The following is a 12,606-nucleotide window of genomic DNA, read 5'->3' as shown; positions in this document are numbered from 1 at the left end:
CATACAGAAAGGCTGGGGGCAATGCTCTCTTCAAGAAGCTGAGACACCTTGAGTGTGTTTTCTCTCCTTGTCAGGTGTTTTCTCTGCAGTTTGTGCATCAAGGCAGTAACAGGTTGCTTCTCATGTGCAGATTGTTTGAGACAGGTGTCAAAATTGAGGGGGAGGGAAGAAATGCTACCGCAAAGAGGGTGAACGTCAATTCAATCCATCTTTTTCTTGTCTATCTGTGCCAAAGGGCGAGGCAAGGGGAGTGAATAAAAAACGCAGCACACATCAAAACAAACCCTGTGGTCTCTGTTGTAGCTGTAGAGTCACTTGGCATCAATCACAGTCCTTGTCTCAGCCTTTTGCACTGCTCCTCTCAAACAGAGTTCTGTGTTCACAAACAAAAGCTGGATATGGCACTTACTAATGAAAGGCATTCTGTCAAAGCAGCACACAGCTGAAGAGATGAGGAGGATCCCTTGCTGCACTGGCATCAATAGGCTTTGGGAGGTCAGCACAGCAAAATACAGCTGCTAAATATGTAGGGCTGGGTGCCTGCAGAGCAACAAACACCCCCAACTGAGGCACTGCACAGCAGCAGGAGAGTCCCTGCACAGGCAACATCCTCCCTGCTCCATTCATCAGCCTCTAACAGATATAAATAGATTCATTCTCTAGAATTCTGCATTGCATTTCTACCTGTTGAATCAAAAAGCTGGACAATTTCATTGTTGAAGAGCCGATAATGTTCGAGTTAGCTTTTCTGGTACTTTATAGAAAGCATCAATGCATTGGAAATATCTTTCCTGTTTTTATAAAGAAAAAAGCTTTTCCAACATAAACAACCCTTCTATTGAACTTTAATACACCTCCAACCAAAAAAATAAAGAATATGGAACAAAAAGATCTCTTCCCCTCATCTAAATCCAAGTGACCTAACTAGAAAGAAACAAAGCTGTCATATGTAAAAATCTTCAGAGAAAAGACTTCCTCTGTAACTAATGAGAAACTGAAAACATAATGAAGCATGCTGTGAGTGGTCTCCCTCCTCCTGACTTTTTTCAAAGAACTTTTTCTTGGAGCCCATGAGAAAAACTTCTACTTTGGCAAACATATGTGATGTATTTTTACACTGGGTTTTAGCTCTGATCTCACACAGGCATTGACATAAAGACTTACACTCTGCAACTGCCCATATGCCTTTAGAATCCACACACAGTAACCACTCTGTGTGCTCAGGCTTCAGCGCCTAATTCTGTAATTACCCCAGCCAACAAGAACAAAATCAGAAGTGCAGCACAAAGCTATTTTCCTTCTGATAAAGTTCACTTGAATACCCAGTTGAATAACTAGTGTACGAAAGTACAGTACAGCAGGCAGATGTTTTTTTGGGAAGAACCAACTTGTACTGAATGATCTGTACCAGCACTTTGCTCTTTCAAGAGTAAAAAACACTTCTTGAACTCAAAACAGGAACGTGTAAGGCAAGAAACAGCCCTACACACCCAGATATAAATGGCTGAAGTACTACAGCAAAGAATTAGAAGGAAGGAGAGGAAGAGTGTCCTCTAAAACCTCTTTTACCTCTATGACCAGCTTAACTTTCTGTTGCCTTTCTATAGTATGGGAACATCATCGACCTCCCAGAGCAGGATTACAGTCTAGCATTCACCTTCCTTCCTTCAGTTTTCAGGAAGAGAACAGGAATACTTGCAAACTCTTGTAATTTAAACCCAAGTGATCCCTCCACCAAGGAGACACAACACTATGCTCTTAATGGCTTTTCCTCTTTTGTTAGATTTAAAAGCAAGCTTGGTTTGGGCACTAAGCTGCCAATATCCAAAAGGAGAAGAGTGGCAGTTACTTGCAAATACTCTTCCATTGAATTTTACCTACTGCGAGTACTGGAAGTAGAGAGTTTCAGGAGCTGCTTATTCACTTTCACACAGTAATTGCCATTTTTCTAGACAAGAATAAACAGGCAGGATGTTTCCAGGGCATGGACATTACACTGCAGGACTATCAGGGGAGACAGTGGCTGTATAAGGAGAAAATAAACCTATTTCTGAGTTTTTCTGCTTACAAGTCACCTCATGCAGGACTGTAGCAAGAACAAAAATTACATTCTTCACCACCCCTTTCCCTAGTGACATGGGGATATTATCTGCACCTTCTCCCGTTCCCACACTCATTTCTGAAGCTGCCTGTAAATAAGATGCTGTATCTTTGCTTGTTACATTCAGTTAAGCAGTTCTGCACACAGCAACTTCTCCCAAGCCATTGAATACAACAGTCTTATCAACAAGAGCCAGCTTTGGCTTTGTAAAGAAAATAATCAGGTTATATTCACTTAGTTTAAATGCACCCACTTTAATTTGAAGAGCACTGACTTGATAAATGTGTGAGTGTAAAAGTGTTTCACAAACAGCTGTGTTCATGATCTGTGTATTGTGGGTTTTTATTATGTATTTACTTTAACTAATGAGAAGTGCTCCAGATAGTCAAGTGCTTAAAAAAAATCATCTATCAAACCCCAAATGGAACCAAATCGGTACAGGAAAAATTTGCCAAAGTAATGTTCACTTAGGCAGTATTTCCACTGTAGCAATGAATTGACACCTTGATCACTCAAATTTTTGCAACCAAGTGCTCGGAGAAGTGCTCCCAGCACAGAAACAGGCACTGATCTTGCACCTTCCTGCCTCCCAGCAGCCAGAACAGGAACGAGGGGACTCAGCCTGGGGGAGTCTGAGCAAGATCAAACATCAAGGAATAGATCAGGGCTGCACTGCTTCTCTGGCTTCTCCCCCTCTCCTTCTGAAGTGGAGCAGGAATTTTTTCAAAAATCAAATGAACCTGAAATGTACTTACAGTCCTTCCCGAACACAGCTTCAAAGAGAAATGCCAGATTTCAGGCTCTGAGAGAATGACAAGGTACTATAAACAAAACCCATTTTGTACAAACATAGCAACAAATTTCAGGAGAGAGAGCAGATCTTACTCTGACCCTCCAAGTCTAGATCACAAATGGATTAAACCAATTTTGTAATTTGATTTTATTTTCAACCAGAGGGAAGGCATGCTTCCTCTCACTGAACTGGCAGTTACAGCATTTCTTTCAAAAACAGCCTCAGGATTCCATTTCTCCATACCAATCACAATTTCCTTTACTTCAATTTCCAAAGTATCCCCATTCATATCTGTACTTTTTTCCCCTCACAATAGAGAAACTTTTTTTTGCTGAACCAAATCTGTATCAAATATCAGCAAAGAGCACCACACACTGACATTGGGAAGCAAAGTAAGTAACAAACACTGACTTGCATTCTATTTTCACAGAGCCCTTACATTTCCAAAAAGGAAGGTGCTACTCATCTATTTTGGTTTGAATTTCAGGAAGCTAGGAAAAAAAGCTGAGAAAGGCAGAAAAAAATACAATACTAGAAGTTTTTCAGCACATCTGCAGTGCTATATCATGTGCAATGTACCTTCAATTATTTCCCAAGAAACTGTTAGCAAATTTAAAATTTTATATAGGCATACTTTAACTCAATTCATATATCCTCTTATCCAAGATTTAATTAAACCAGATCACAGCTAGGAGTTCATGCCTGTCAGTATTTATCATCTTACTAAGGAGGGAGATAAAACCCAAATAACTTAGCTTTAATAAACTGATGGTCAGACTGCAATGAACCCAAGGAAATGAACCTCTTGCTCATTAAAAAAAAGACTTCATATACAGCAACACAGACAGCTTATATTTATTTTTCTTTTATTTTTTCATTTTACTACTGCAATTAACAGAGCTGGGGAAAAGTATTTCTGATTACACACACAACACCATGGGTCTTTTCCTTTCAACAGTTCATCTGCAATTTCTATTTGATTCTGCTGTTATCACTGCAGAAAGTTAATTACTTAGCAACAACACATCTGACATCACCTTTGTCAGAGGTTTATCCACTGTTACACCTTTGCTTTGCCACTGGAAAAAAAGTTCTTTGCCTGAAAAATGCCAACATTTTAAGGCAATTATCAGCCAAATTTTCCATAATCTTGTTGCAGCAATCATCTTACCAGGTTTCATACCAGTAATTCTCCTTAGCACAAAATAAAACATCAGGCCCATGGCTGAGCATTTCTCACTGTTCTGCTATTTTTAAGGTGATCTGCTCCTAGTGACACTTTTCCAGATGGCAAGAACAAGACTTCATCAGAGCTGGTAATCTCCCATCCCTGTAGGTGCCAGGCTCCCTGACCTTGTAGCCGCCCTGTTCACCCACTCCTCACCCAGGAAGCCACCTCTCAGTGAGCCTGAAACAACATCAAAGCTGCTTTCCCCCAGCCCTTGCCTGGAAAGAGCAGGGCATTGCTACCCAAGCAAGGACAGGAGGAGCAGTAAACTCCACTCCTACTCCTCCAGTGCTTTGCTAGCTGCCCTGTTGAGGGGCCAAGCAGGCCAGCAGCAGGTCCCTGTGCTCACACAAAGCCTCCCAGGGGTGGCAGGTTTCACACAAACACTGTGGCTCACCACAGGAGTCACACTTCCCCTTCAGTGTTCCTGTGGCTGTCACTTGCAGCACACTGTATTTGCATTAACCCATTAACCTAAGAGAGAAACTGCTGGCAGCATTCTGCAGCTCACCACCCACAGCAGAACTCGAGCACATCATGACAATAACCCCAGAGGCAGCACAGTTCTTTGACCACACCACCTTCTTAATGACAGCTGTCAGTATTTTGATAATGAAGTTGAAAAGTAGCAGCATAAACAACACAACAAGAAAACATTCATTCTGCCATAATCACACATCACAAGGGAAAATAAATATTGGTTCTCCCAGATCTCAAGCAAAACATTACTTCATACAAAGTCGGATTCCTGAAAAAAATAAGCTGCAGTGTGTCACATTTCCTCATACCTCAAAGGAATTTGTATTGAAGTTCACTAATATTTGGCATTTTATCCCTATTTGCTCTGGATCTCCACAGTATCTGAAAGCACTGTAGCTCTCCGGGCTTCCATTATAAGAAAAATTCAACAGCTTTACTTACGCATTAGGTTGTAAATGTGCTTTTCTGCAACATGTTCCGTAAACAGCTTTATAAGGTCATCTTTTAAGTCTCTGTTTAACTTGGTTTCTATGTAAAATTTATTCTGGAAAATAAGACAGAAGTTTTCAAGTTTGTTTCTCATAATAACAAATAAAGTAAACTTATTTTTTCTCCCTGAATAAAAACAGTTCAGAATATTAAAGTTGTAGAATATTTCACCTATAAAGTGTTTCCTTAGTGACTGCATTTAAACTAAATAGAACATTCCTGTACAACAAAAAAACATGGGTGACAAACCTACTTACATGCAGCCATACACATTTATTTTGTTTTCTCTATCTACAGCTATACCTCCATATTGATCCAGACTGTAGAGCTTGTATAAAAACACTTAATTTTAGAACTTTAAGAAATTTTGTAAATTCTCTTAATACCAAAATGCAGCTGGACATCATGCTTGCAATGAAAGAAAATATTTTTTCCAATGATTAAAAGTGATTAAACCATTAAAATAGATGGGTTACAATAATAAAACATCAGCACAATTATCCACTTCTGGGTTCATTGACAATCTCAGAGGATAGCTACTCAGAATGAAACTGTTGTGGAAATAACTGATACATATAAATCTACACTAAAGTGAACTACATTCAAATTTTTAGGATTCCATTACTTTGACCAATTCAGCATTAATGAAGAATTCATCTCTTTGAAGGAAATTCAAAGATAATTCTATTAATGAGTTCCTCGAGGGCCCCAATACCCCAAATAATGTACTATTTGGTATCAATGCTCCATTTCCTGCAATTAATAGCAAGCTTTCTTGTGTGTGTCTTATTCATAGAGGTGTTTTAAAAGCTTGAGGGAAAAAATTGCTTCAAGATTAATCTGCTACCATTAAAAAGTTAACTTGGAAGTTGAACAGCTCAATTAACTGATTTGGACAAATGGTGTAAAACAGATAATCTAACAGAAAATCAACTCAAAAATAATCCACGGGAACACTGATCTGAGAGATTTACTAGAAGAAGGGATATCTTAAGGGAGAAAGATTTTTTTCCATGCTTTTAAATCAAGTTTTTCTCCTATTCACTAAAGCATTTAACAAACCCAGAACAAACTTTCAGAACACAGAGCAATCTTCATGTTTTTGTGTGAAACCCATTCTCTTGGCCATTACCAAAACTACAAACACACCGTAACAATCTGTCCAGACAGAAACCCCTTAAACTTTTGAGAGAACATTTACCAGCAGTTATTTACCTTTAATAAAGACTGCCTGGTAGAACAAAAATCTGAGGGCTGAATACATGTCCCCACTGTAGTTTAAGTTTGTTGACAGCAGCCTTAAAAAGTTTTTTTATTAAATTTACAAAAGTTGCTACTGGTGGTTCCCTCTAATACCCTGAATTTATCCTGCCTGTAGAAGTTTTATCAAGGACTAGGACTCAGTTGTTTCCCCTCACCTGGGCCTGTGAACAGAGATTGAAGGAAAGCCACTGCAGACAGAACATCCTAATTAGAAACAGACTCACTTATTGGTAATGGCTTTGGTCAATGGTGAAACAGAAACCCACAGCAACTAAAGATACACTTCAAGGAAATGTTAAGCTACACACCACACTACAGCCTTTCACCAGAGCATTTTCCTAAACCAGTTTGCACAAGATGTGCAAATTATGATGCTTTGTTTTACTCAGGGGCTGGAAAGCCTAAACTTTTAATTCTAGCAATTTCATTACTAGAAAAGCAACAAAAAAACCCCACAACCCAGCAGTTACAAGAAAGTACAAACACAGAAGAAATGTAAAATACTCTTCACATTTGCTTACTTGGAAACATCTTTCAAAAAAAGATGTTCCACTTGTGTGAGCTTAAATAGACAGTGAAAAAGCATCTAACTGAAGTACTTCATTTCCAATCCTCAGTGCTGAAAGGAGAGAGCAGAAGTGCTGTCACCTCCCCTGTTCTTGTTAGGCGTAAATCAGGAATATTTTCTGTATAACTTGTCACTACCAGTGACAAGTTATACACTGTGCCAGTATTTCTTGAAAAATGTCTCAAGTTACATAAAGGTCTAACTGACACATAAAAGGTAAGCAGATATGAGTAATTGAGAAAGTCAGGTATGATACAAACATTAATTCTACAAAACACCTTATGATAAAGCAATCTGGCAAACCTTACAAGATAAAACTCAGTTAATATTAAGAGGAGATCAATAAGTATTTGAAAGAAGAAAACACAGTATATAGGTGTGCTTATCACATCACACTCACATATATTTGAGTATACAGACACACAAAATGCCCTCTAGCTGATAAGCAACAAAATGCAATACTACTCAGTAGGGATTACAATATTTTGGAGGCAATGAAAAAAATTTAACTATCCCAAAACCACAGTGCTCACAAATGTTAGGCTCATATAACATGGTAAAATAACAGATTTTCAGCTATATCTCAAAGTAAAATGAAAAATTGATATTCTATAAGAAAAATATATCATCTAAATTTTTTTTTTTATTCAAGTGGAAATATTTTTTCATTCATGTATGTAGCACAATGTGATATGTACAATCTGTAAGCACCTAGAATAATCCCACTTAAATCTGCAAAACAGTTTTCTGCAAGGAACAAAGCACTGTGTATGAAGCTAACTTCCAGTTTCATTTGCTTTACCTTCAGTTACATCCCTGAACTTCTGAAGGAGCCTAAACCCACAGAATCTCAGTCTTTTGGCCTCCATGCTTTTCTGACAAATCTGCTGCAGCAGCCTAAGACTGAAAAAATCCATCACCACGTGAAAAAACAAAGTGGTTCCAGCAAAAGAAGTAAAAGGAAACTCCCTCAGTTGCAAGGTCAGTCCTCTCAGCCACCCTCCCTGATAAGCTTGGAAACACCCCTTGGTCACCACACAAGGTAAGAAATCACCTTTACTGCTTTGGTACATACCAGGAAAGAAAAGGGCTGCTGCTGCTTTTAAGACACACAGGACTAAGTTTTATGCCATATTCCAATTCTATATAAAAGCTTTAGTTTTTCCTCACCTTCATAGATTTTAAAAATACTTAAATGCATATTAAAAGTTTTCCTAAGCAGCAATATAATTACCCTTTCAGAACAAAGTCCTCAAGAGCAACTCAACAGCCTTGGAAACCCCTGATTAAAGCAATCACAGAAAGAGAAAGCCTCTCCTCACCTCTGACATAAAGGCAGAGTTTAACAACTTGGTCCACTTCAAAATGCTTTGAAAAGTATCTATTAAAGTAGCTGCAAAGCTGTAATTTAGACTTTAATTAGGCTTTCACCTCTTGCAGTTGCTTTTCAATTGTACTTTTGGACCAAAGAGAGGAAACTGTTGTTGCTGTATGAGAAAACTTGGTTAGACACTACAATTGTAAGAGTACCTGTACATAAAAGTACTTCCAAATGCACACAGAAAAAACTAAGAAACACATCTGGCACCCTGACTTCTCTAGACATATTTCCCACATCATGCACAACACTAAAATTATTTCAGTGATAAAGTATGACAGCGAATTTGCCATTAGCCCTATAAAGCAGCTGTACAGGTGAGCCAAGTCAGCATTGCTTTTGGCAGCAAGAGGAACTAACAGGTAACAGAACCAGATAAAAGGGCAGATTAGAAGACACCAAGTTCAAGAAAGGCAAATTCCTCTTTTAATGCAACAAATCTGTATGGTAACACAATGCCAAAATACTGCAGCAAGTTACCTAAATTCACTGAGACACAGGAGAGCCTCCTAAAGGCTACTACTTCTCAAACTCTGTGAAACTACCAATGAGAAAAACTTTGAAGAGTTTGAGGCTTACTTAATCCTTTTTTTTTCCCACTTCTAAGTGATGCCAAAACAAGGACAGTTTCTGGGAGAAGGACAAATTTCAAGCTTAAGTTATTCATTACCACAAAAAAAAGGCAATAGGAGTTTAGGTACTTTGACAAAAAGGATGCAAATTATTGGTTTCTGAACCACTCCAAGTACAACTGACAGTGCTATGAGCATTATTTTGGCTTCATCCATCAAACACTCTGAACTGCTTTATCAAATGATGAAGACATTTCCAAGCCACATTTCTTTCTGTATTTTCTGAATCTGTACTATTTGAAAGCAAAACTTAAATCATCTCCACAACCTGACCAAACTAAGAGGCCAAAATTTAACAAGTCAGTAAATTATCTCTATACAAAAATATATCAATAATTAACTATCTGAGATGGCTTTTTTTCCCTTTAAAATCAAAACCATTCTCCCCACTCCCAGGAAAGAAGTATTAGGGCAGAAACCAACTGCAAAACTCTGCATTTAAAAAGCATGGCTTCCCCTTCCTCTCCCCATACAATTTGATCAGCATTGTTAGGCAGGCACCAAAACTAGGCACGAATCATTAGTTTTACATGTCAGAAATCATTATAGCTGCATTTTATTCTTTTCACTTTCAGTCAGCATCTTGTGTATGGACATATTTATTTGAAAAGAATTTTCTAAAACTTACCATATATATGAAAAGAGGCACAATGCTCTGCAATGCTCCCATATACTGTCCAAGAGCTACGTTAAATCTTTCAATATAGAGATCTGGAGGGCTGGCCTGCAAGAAACCGTAAAAGTCAGGTTGTAATTTGAACAAGAGAAAGATCTGGAACAGCATGGGCTATGCTTTCATAGCAAACTCAAACAACTACAAAGGATTTGATACACTAGGTTCACACAAAGCAAGCCACACATCATTCCAGAGTTTCTGCTCTAACTCCCTCCAGCAAAACCAATCTCCCTTCAGTAACTAGGTTTTCCTAGGACTATACATCAGTGCCCAGCACAAGGTCCATTCAATAAGAACTACAGTGAGCCTGTAACAAGCTGACATTTGGCATATGCAAATAAAAACACTTCTGAAAGACCAGAGGTTTGTTTTGAAAGCACCAGCTGTCATGCCTAGAATCCATAACCAAATTTGCACAAGTGCTGCTGTGTGTGCTCCCACCCCCCCTGAGCTTTGCCTCCACCAGAGCAGGGTGGCATTAAGCTGCTGCTTTGCAGCTGAGCTGGTGAGTGGCACATCCTCCAGCTCCAGGGAACACTGCCCTCCACAGAAAACCTTTCCACATTACTGCTGGGTCACCTCAGGCAAGGCAAGTGTTCAGGGGGTTCAGCTTCACAAAGCAGCAACATCTTCAGAGAGAACTCTGCACTCAGGTCTCACGCCCCAGGTTAGGCCTGTGGAAATCCAGCCGTGCTCCAGCACACAGCATCCCCCTGGAGCCCCAGCCTAAACTTGGCTACACAAAACCTGAATGTGCTATTTTCTGGCTACAATACCCTATTTCCCAAAGAAGGGGATAAGGAAGCTTAAAAGATCAGTTCAGCAGCAGGTGAAGTTAAATTGAGAAGAGAACCAGAAGAATGGGAAGCACTAAGCACTGTTTCTGTTACAATACCCATTTGGAGGCCTACAGGGGAGCTGCACTGGAGCATTCAGAAGTGCACTTAGATACCCACAGCTGGAAGTGGAGCTACAGCAATGTCTTCCTCCACTATCCACTTCTCCACCCCAATCCTCCCCCTTACACTGCCCTACCTCTGGCCCAAGCCCTGCTTTGGTCTTTCCAGAGGGGCTGGGTGGCTACCTGAGTTCTCACTGCTCACATATATAGATACACTTATAGAAAGGGCAAAGTGTTGCCTGCCAATGGGAAGCAAAACTTCTCTTCCCCTGAACTGTTTTCCCCTCTGACAGCACCAAGCCAAAAGAAGATGAAGAATACATCAATAACTGGGACCTTGCAAGAAAACAAGTTCAAAGATTTTCCTAAAGCCAAAGAATTCTCTGTGGCGTGAGAAACAATCAAGTCTTAGTTGCACCTCGACCCCCCATCAGAATTTAAAGCTATCTTCACAAACATTTTTCAGCCTTTGTATGGACATTCACCAGCAGGCCTAAGAGAAAAGTTAAATTTTATGTTGATATTTTGCTCTATTAAATATTCTAAATTTATGACTTTTTTCCCCTTAAAATAGCTTCTTTTGCCTCCCTTCTTAATATGCTTAATGAACACGTGGATAATTTTCACAGCAAACACCAATACAGAGCAGACAGTTCAGAAAGGAAAGCAAAACTGGCAAAGGAAGAAAGAGTGTTATTCCCTATGTAGTTGCCAAAGGCTATATATGGTTATTCCTCATTTTGATTATAAGGTTTTAATCTCATTGCAAATGCAGTTCTCAGGGGTGGCCAAACAATTTTAGTTCAAAATGCCAACAACGTATAAAAGTGGCTATTAGCTCCAAGGACTCCCTTTCATATACAGCTACATATACAATTTGTTGCAAATAACATGCAATGAAATCTGCATTCTAAGCAGTATGTATTCCTGCTTCACTCCTTTTCAACCTCAACTTTAAATATGGCTATACCCTCTGATTTGTATACAGCTTCTAAGATTAAAGAAAAAGGAAAATTCTATGTGAAAGAACATGTCAGACAAAAGGAGAACATAGCCCTGACACAGGGCACCACTCTTCTCCCACTGATAGACTGCCATTTTCATTAAAAAAACAAAACAACAATAAAGCCAACAAGAAAAAAAAACAGTCAGAAGCTGTCTGGGCAGTGGAGATTTAATCCCAGGCAATGTGTGCAGCCAGTCTGCCACACTTTTGATGGGGGATATAAGCACAGATATCTTTTTTCCTCTCTGCAGATGAGAATTCTGCTAGCTCAGCTCCCAAAGACCATGTCACAGTAAGGGAGGCTGTTTATGAGGGTACAACAGCTGAGAATGACCTCAGGAGCCCTCTAATGGAAGGATACCTGGGAGCTGTCAACCACCACTTTGCCTTGCAATCAAGTGGAAAACAACTGCTCTGGATAAAGACAAAAAAAGCCAAGAGAGGTTCTGATGGCTTCAGAGGAAGTGCCCCACTGGTGTCAGGCAAGTATCAGGCCTTGGTTTTAACCTCTGCAATACAGAAATTATGGTGTTGTCTGCTTTATCAGCATGAAATGTCACTTTTCAATTTTATTCTCCTGACAGTGTTTCATTTCAAGCCTCAACAGCCAAGACAGTAACAGCGATGGACAACAACAACAAAAAAAAGCAAGCTTGACAATCAAACTCTGCTCATCTAAAGCTTGATTTGTAAACTACCAAAATACCCAAGCCAAAGAGAAATCAATAATAGTATTTTCACAGCTCATCTATGAATTACTGTAATCTGTGTGGGGAAAACAGAACCATCTGTTTTCTGTTCATCACAGTGTTACTGTACAGCTGCTCCAAACTGCCAGACTGAAATCAATTATTTGCTTCAGCACAGGTTCTTTCTCCACATCTCTACATTCACATTCATAGGACAGTAACTGGAGTCGGAATAGTTTTATATAAACTCTTTGAACTGTGTAAACTAAAAAGCAGCACATGGCAACAAATTCATGAGTAAATAGAAGTTGCTAAGATTTCTATATTAAGTGGCCATCATTACAGCACAACTTGCATTTAAGTCTATACTTATTCAGATATAGCTATTACAAGAAAAAAAAA

The 12,606-nt window shown here is 39.2% G+C and overlaps 1 protein-coding gene across 2 annotated transcripts in view; it reads right to left on the bottom strand.

Moving 5' to 3' along the window:
• Window positions 1–12,606, bottom strand: part of CACUL1 (CDK2 associated cullin domain 1) — a 43,290-nt gene that overhangs the window by 14,315 nt on the left and 16,369 nt on the right. Inside the window, exons 4-5 of one of the 2 annotated variants that reach the window (XM_053983794.1) lie at window positions 9,561–9,656; window positions 5,044–5,146 (exon numbers count right to left, since the gene is read on the bottom strand). In XM_053983794.1, coding sequence (XP_053839769.1) covers window positions 5,044–5,146; window positions 9,561–9,656 — 199 coding nt within the window. The remainder of the gene's footprint in view (window positions 1–5,043; window positions 5,147–9,560; window positions 9,657–12,606) is intronic. The other variant, XM_053983795.1, reaches the window with a different exon arrangement.

This window comes from Vidua macroura, chromosome 8, assembly GCF_024509145.1.
Source record: "Vidua macroura isolate BioBank_ID:100142 chromosome 8, ASM2450914v1, whole genome shotgun sequence".
Taxonomy (NCBI): Eukaryota; Metazoa; Chordata; class Aves; order Passeriformes; family Viduidae; genus Vidua; species Vidua macroura.
Note: the sequence above shows the minus strand (reverse complement) of the source record. Positions and strands in the feature narration are given on the sequence as shown.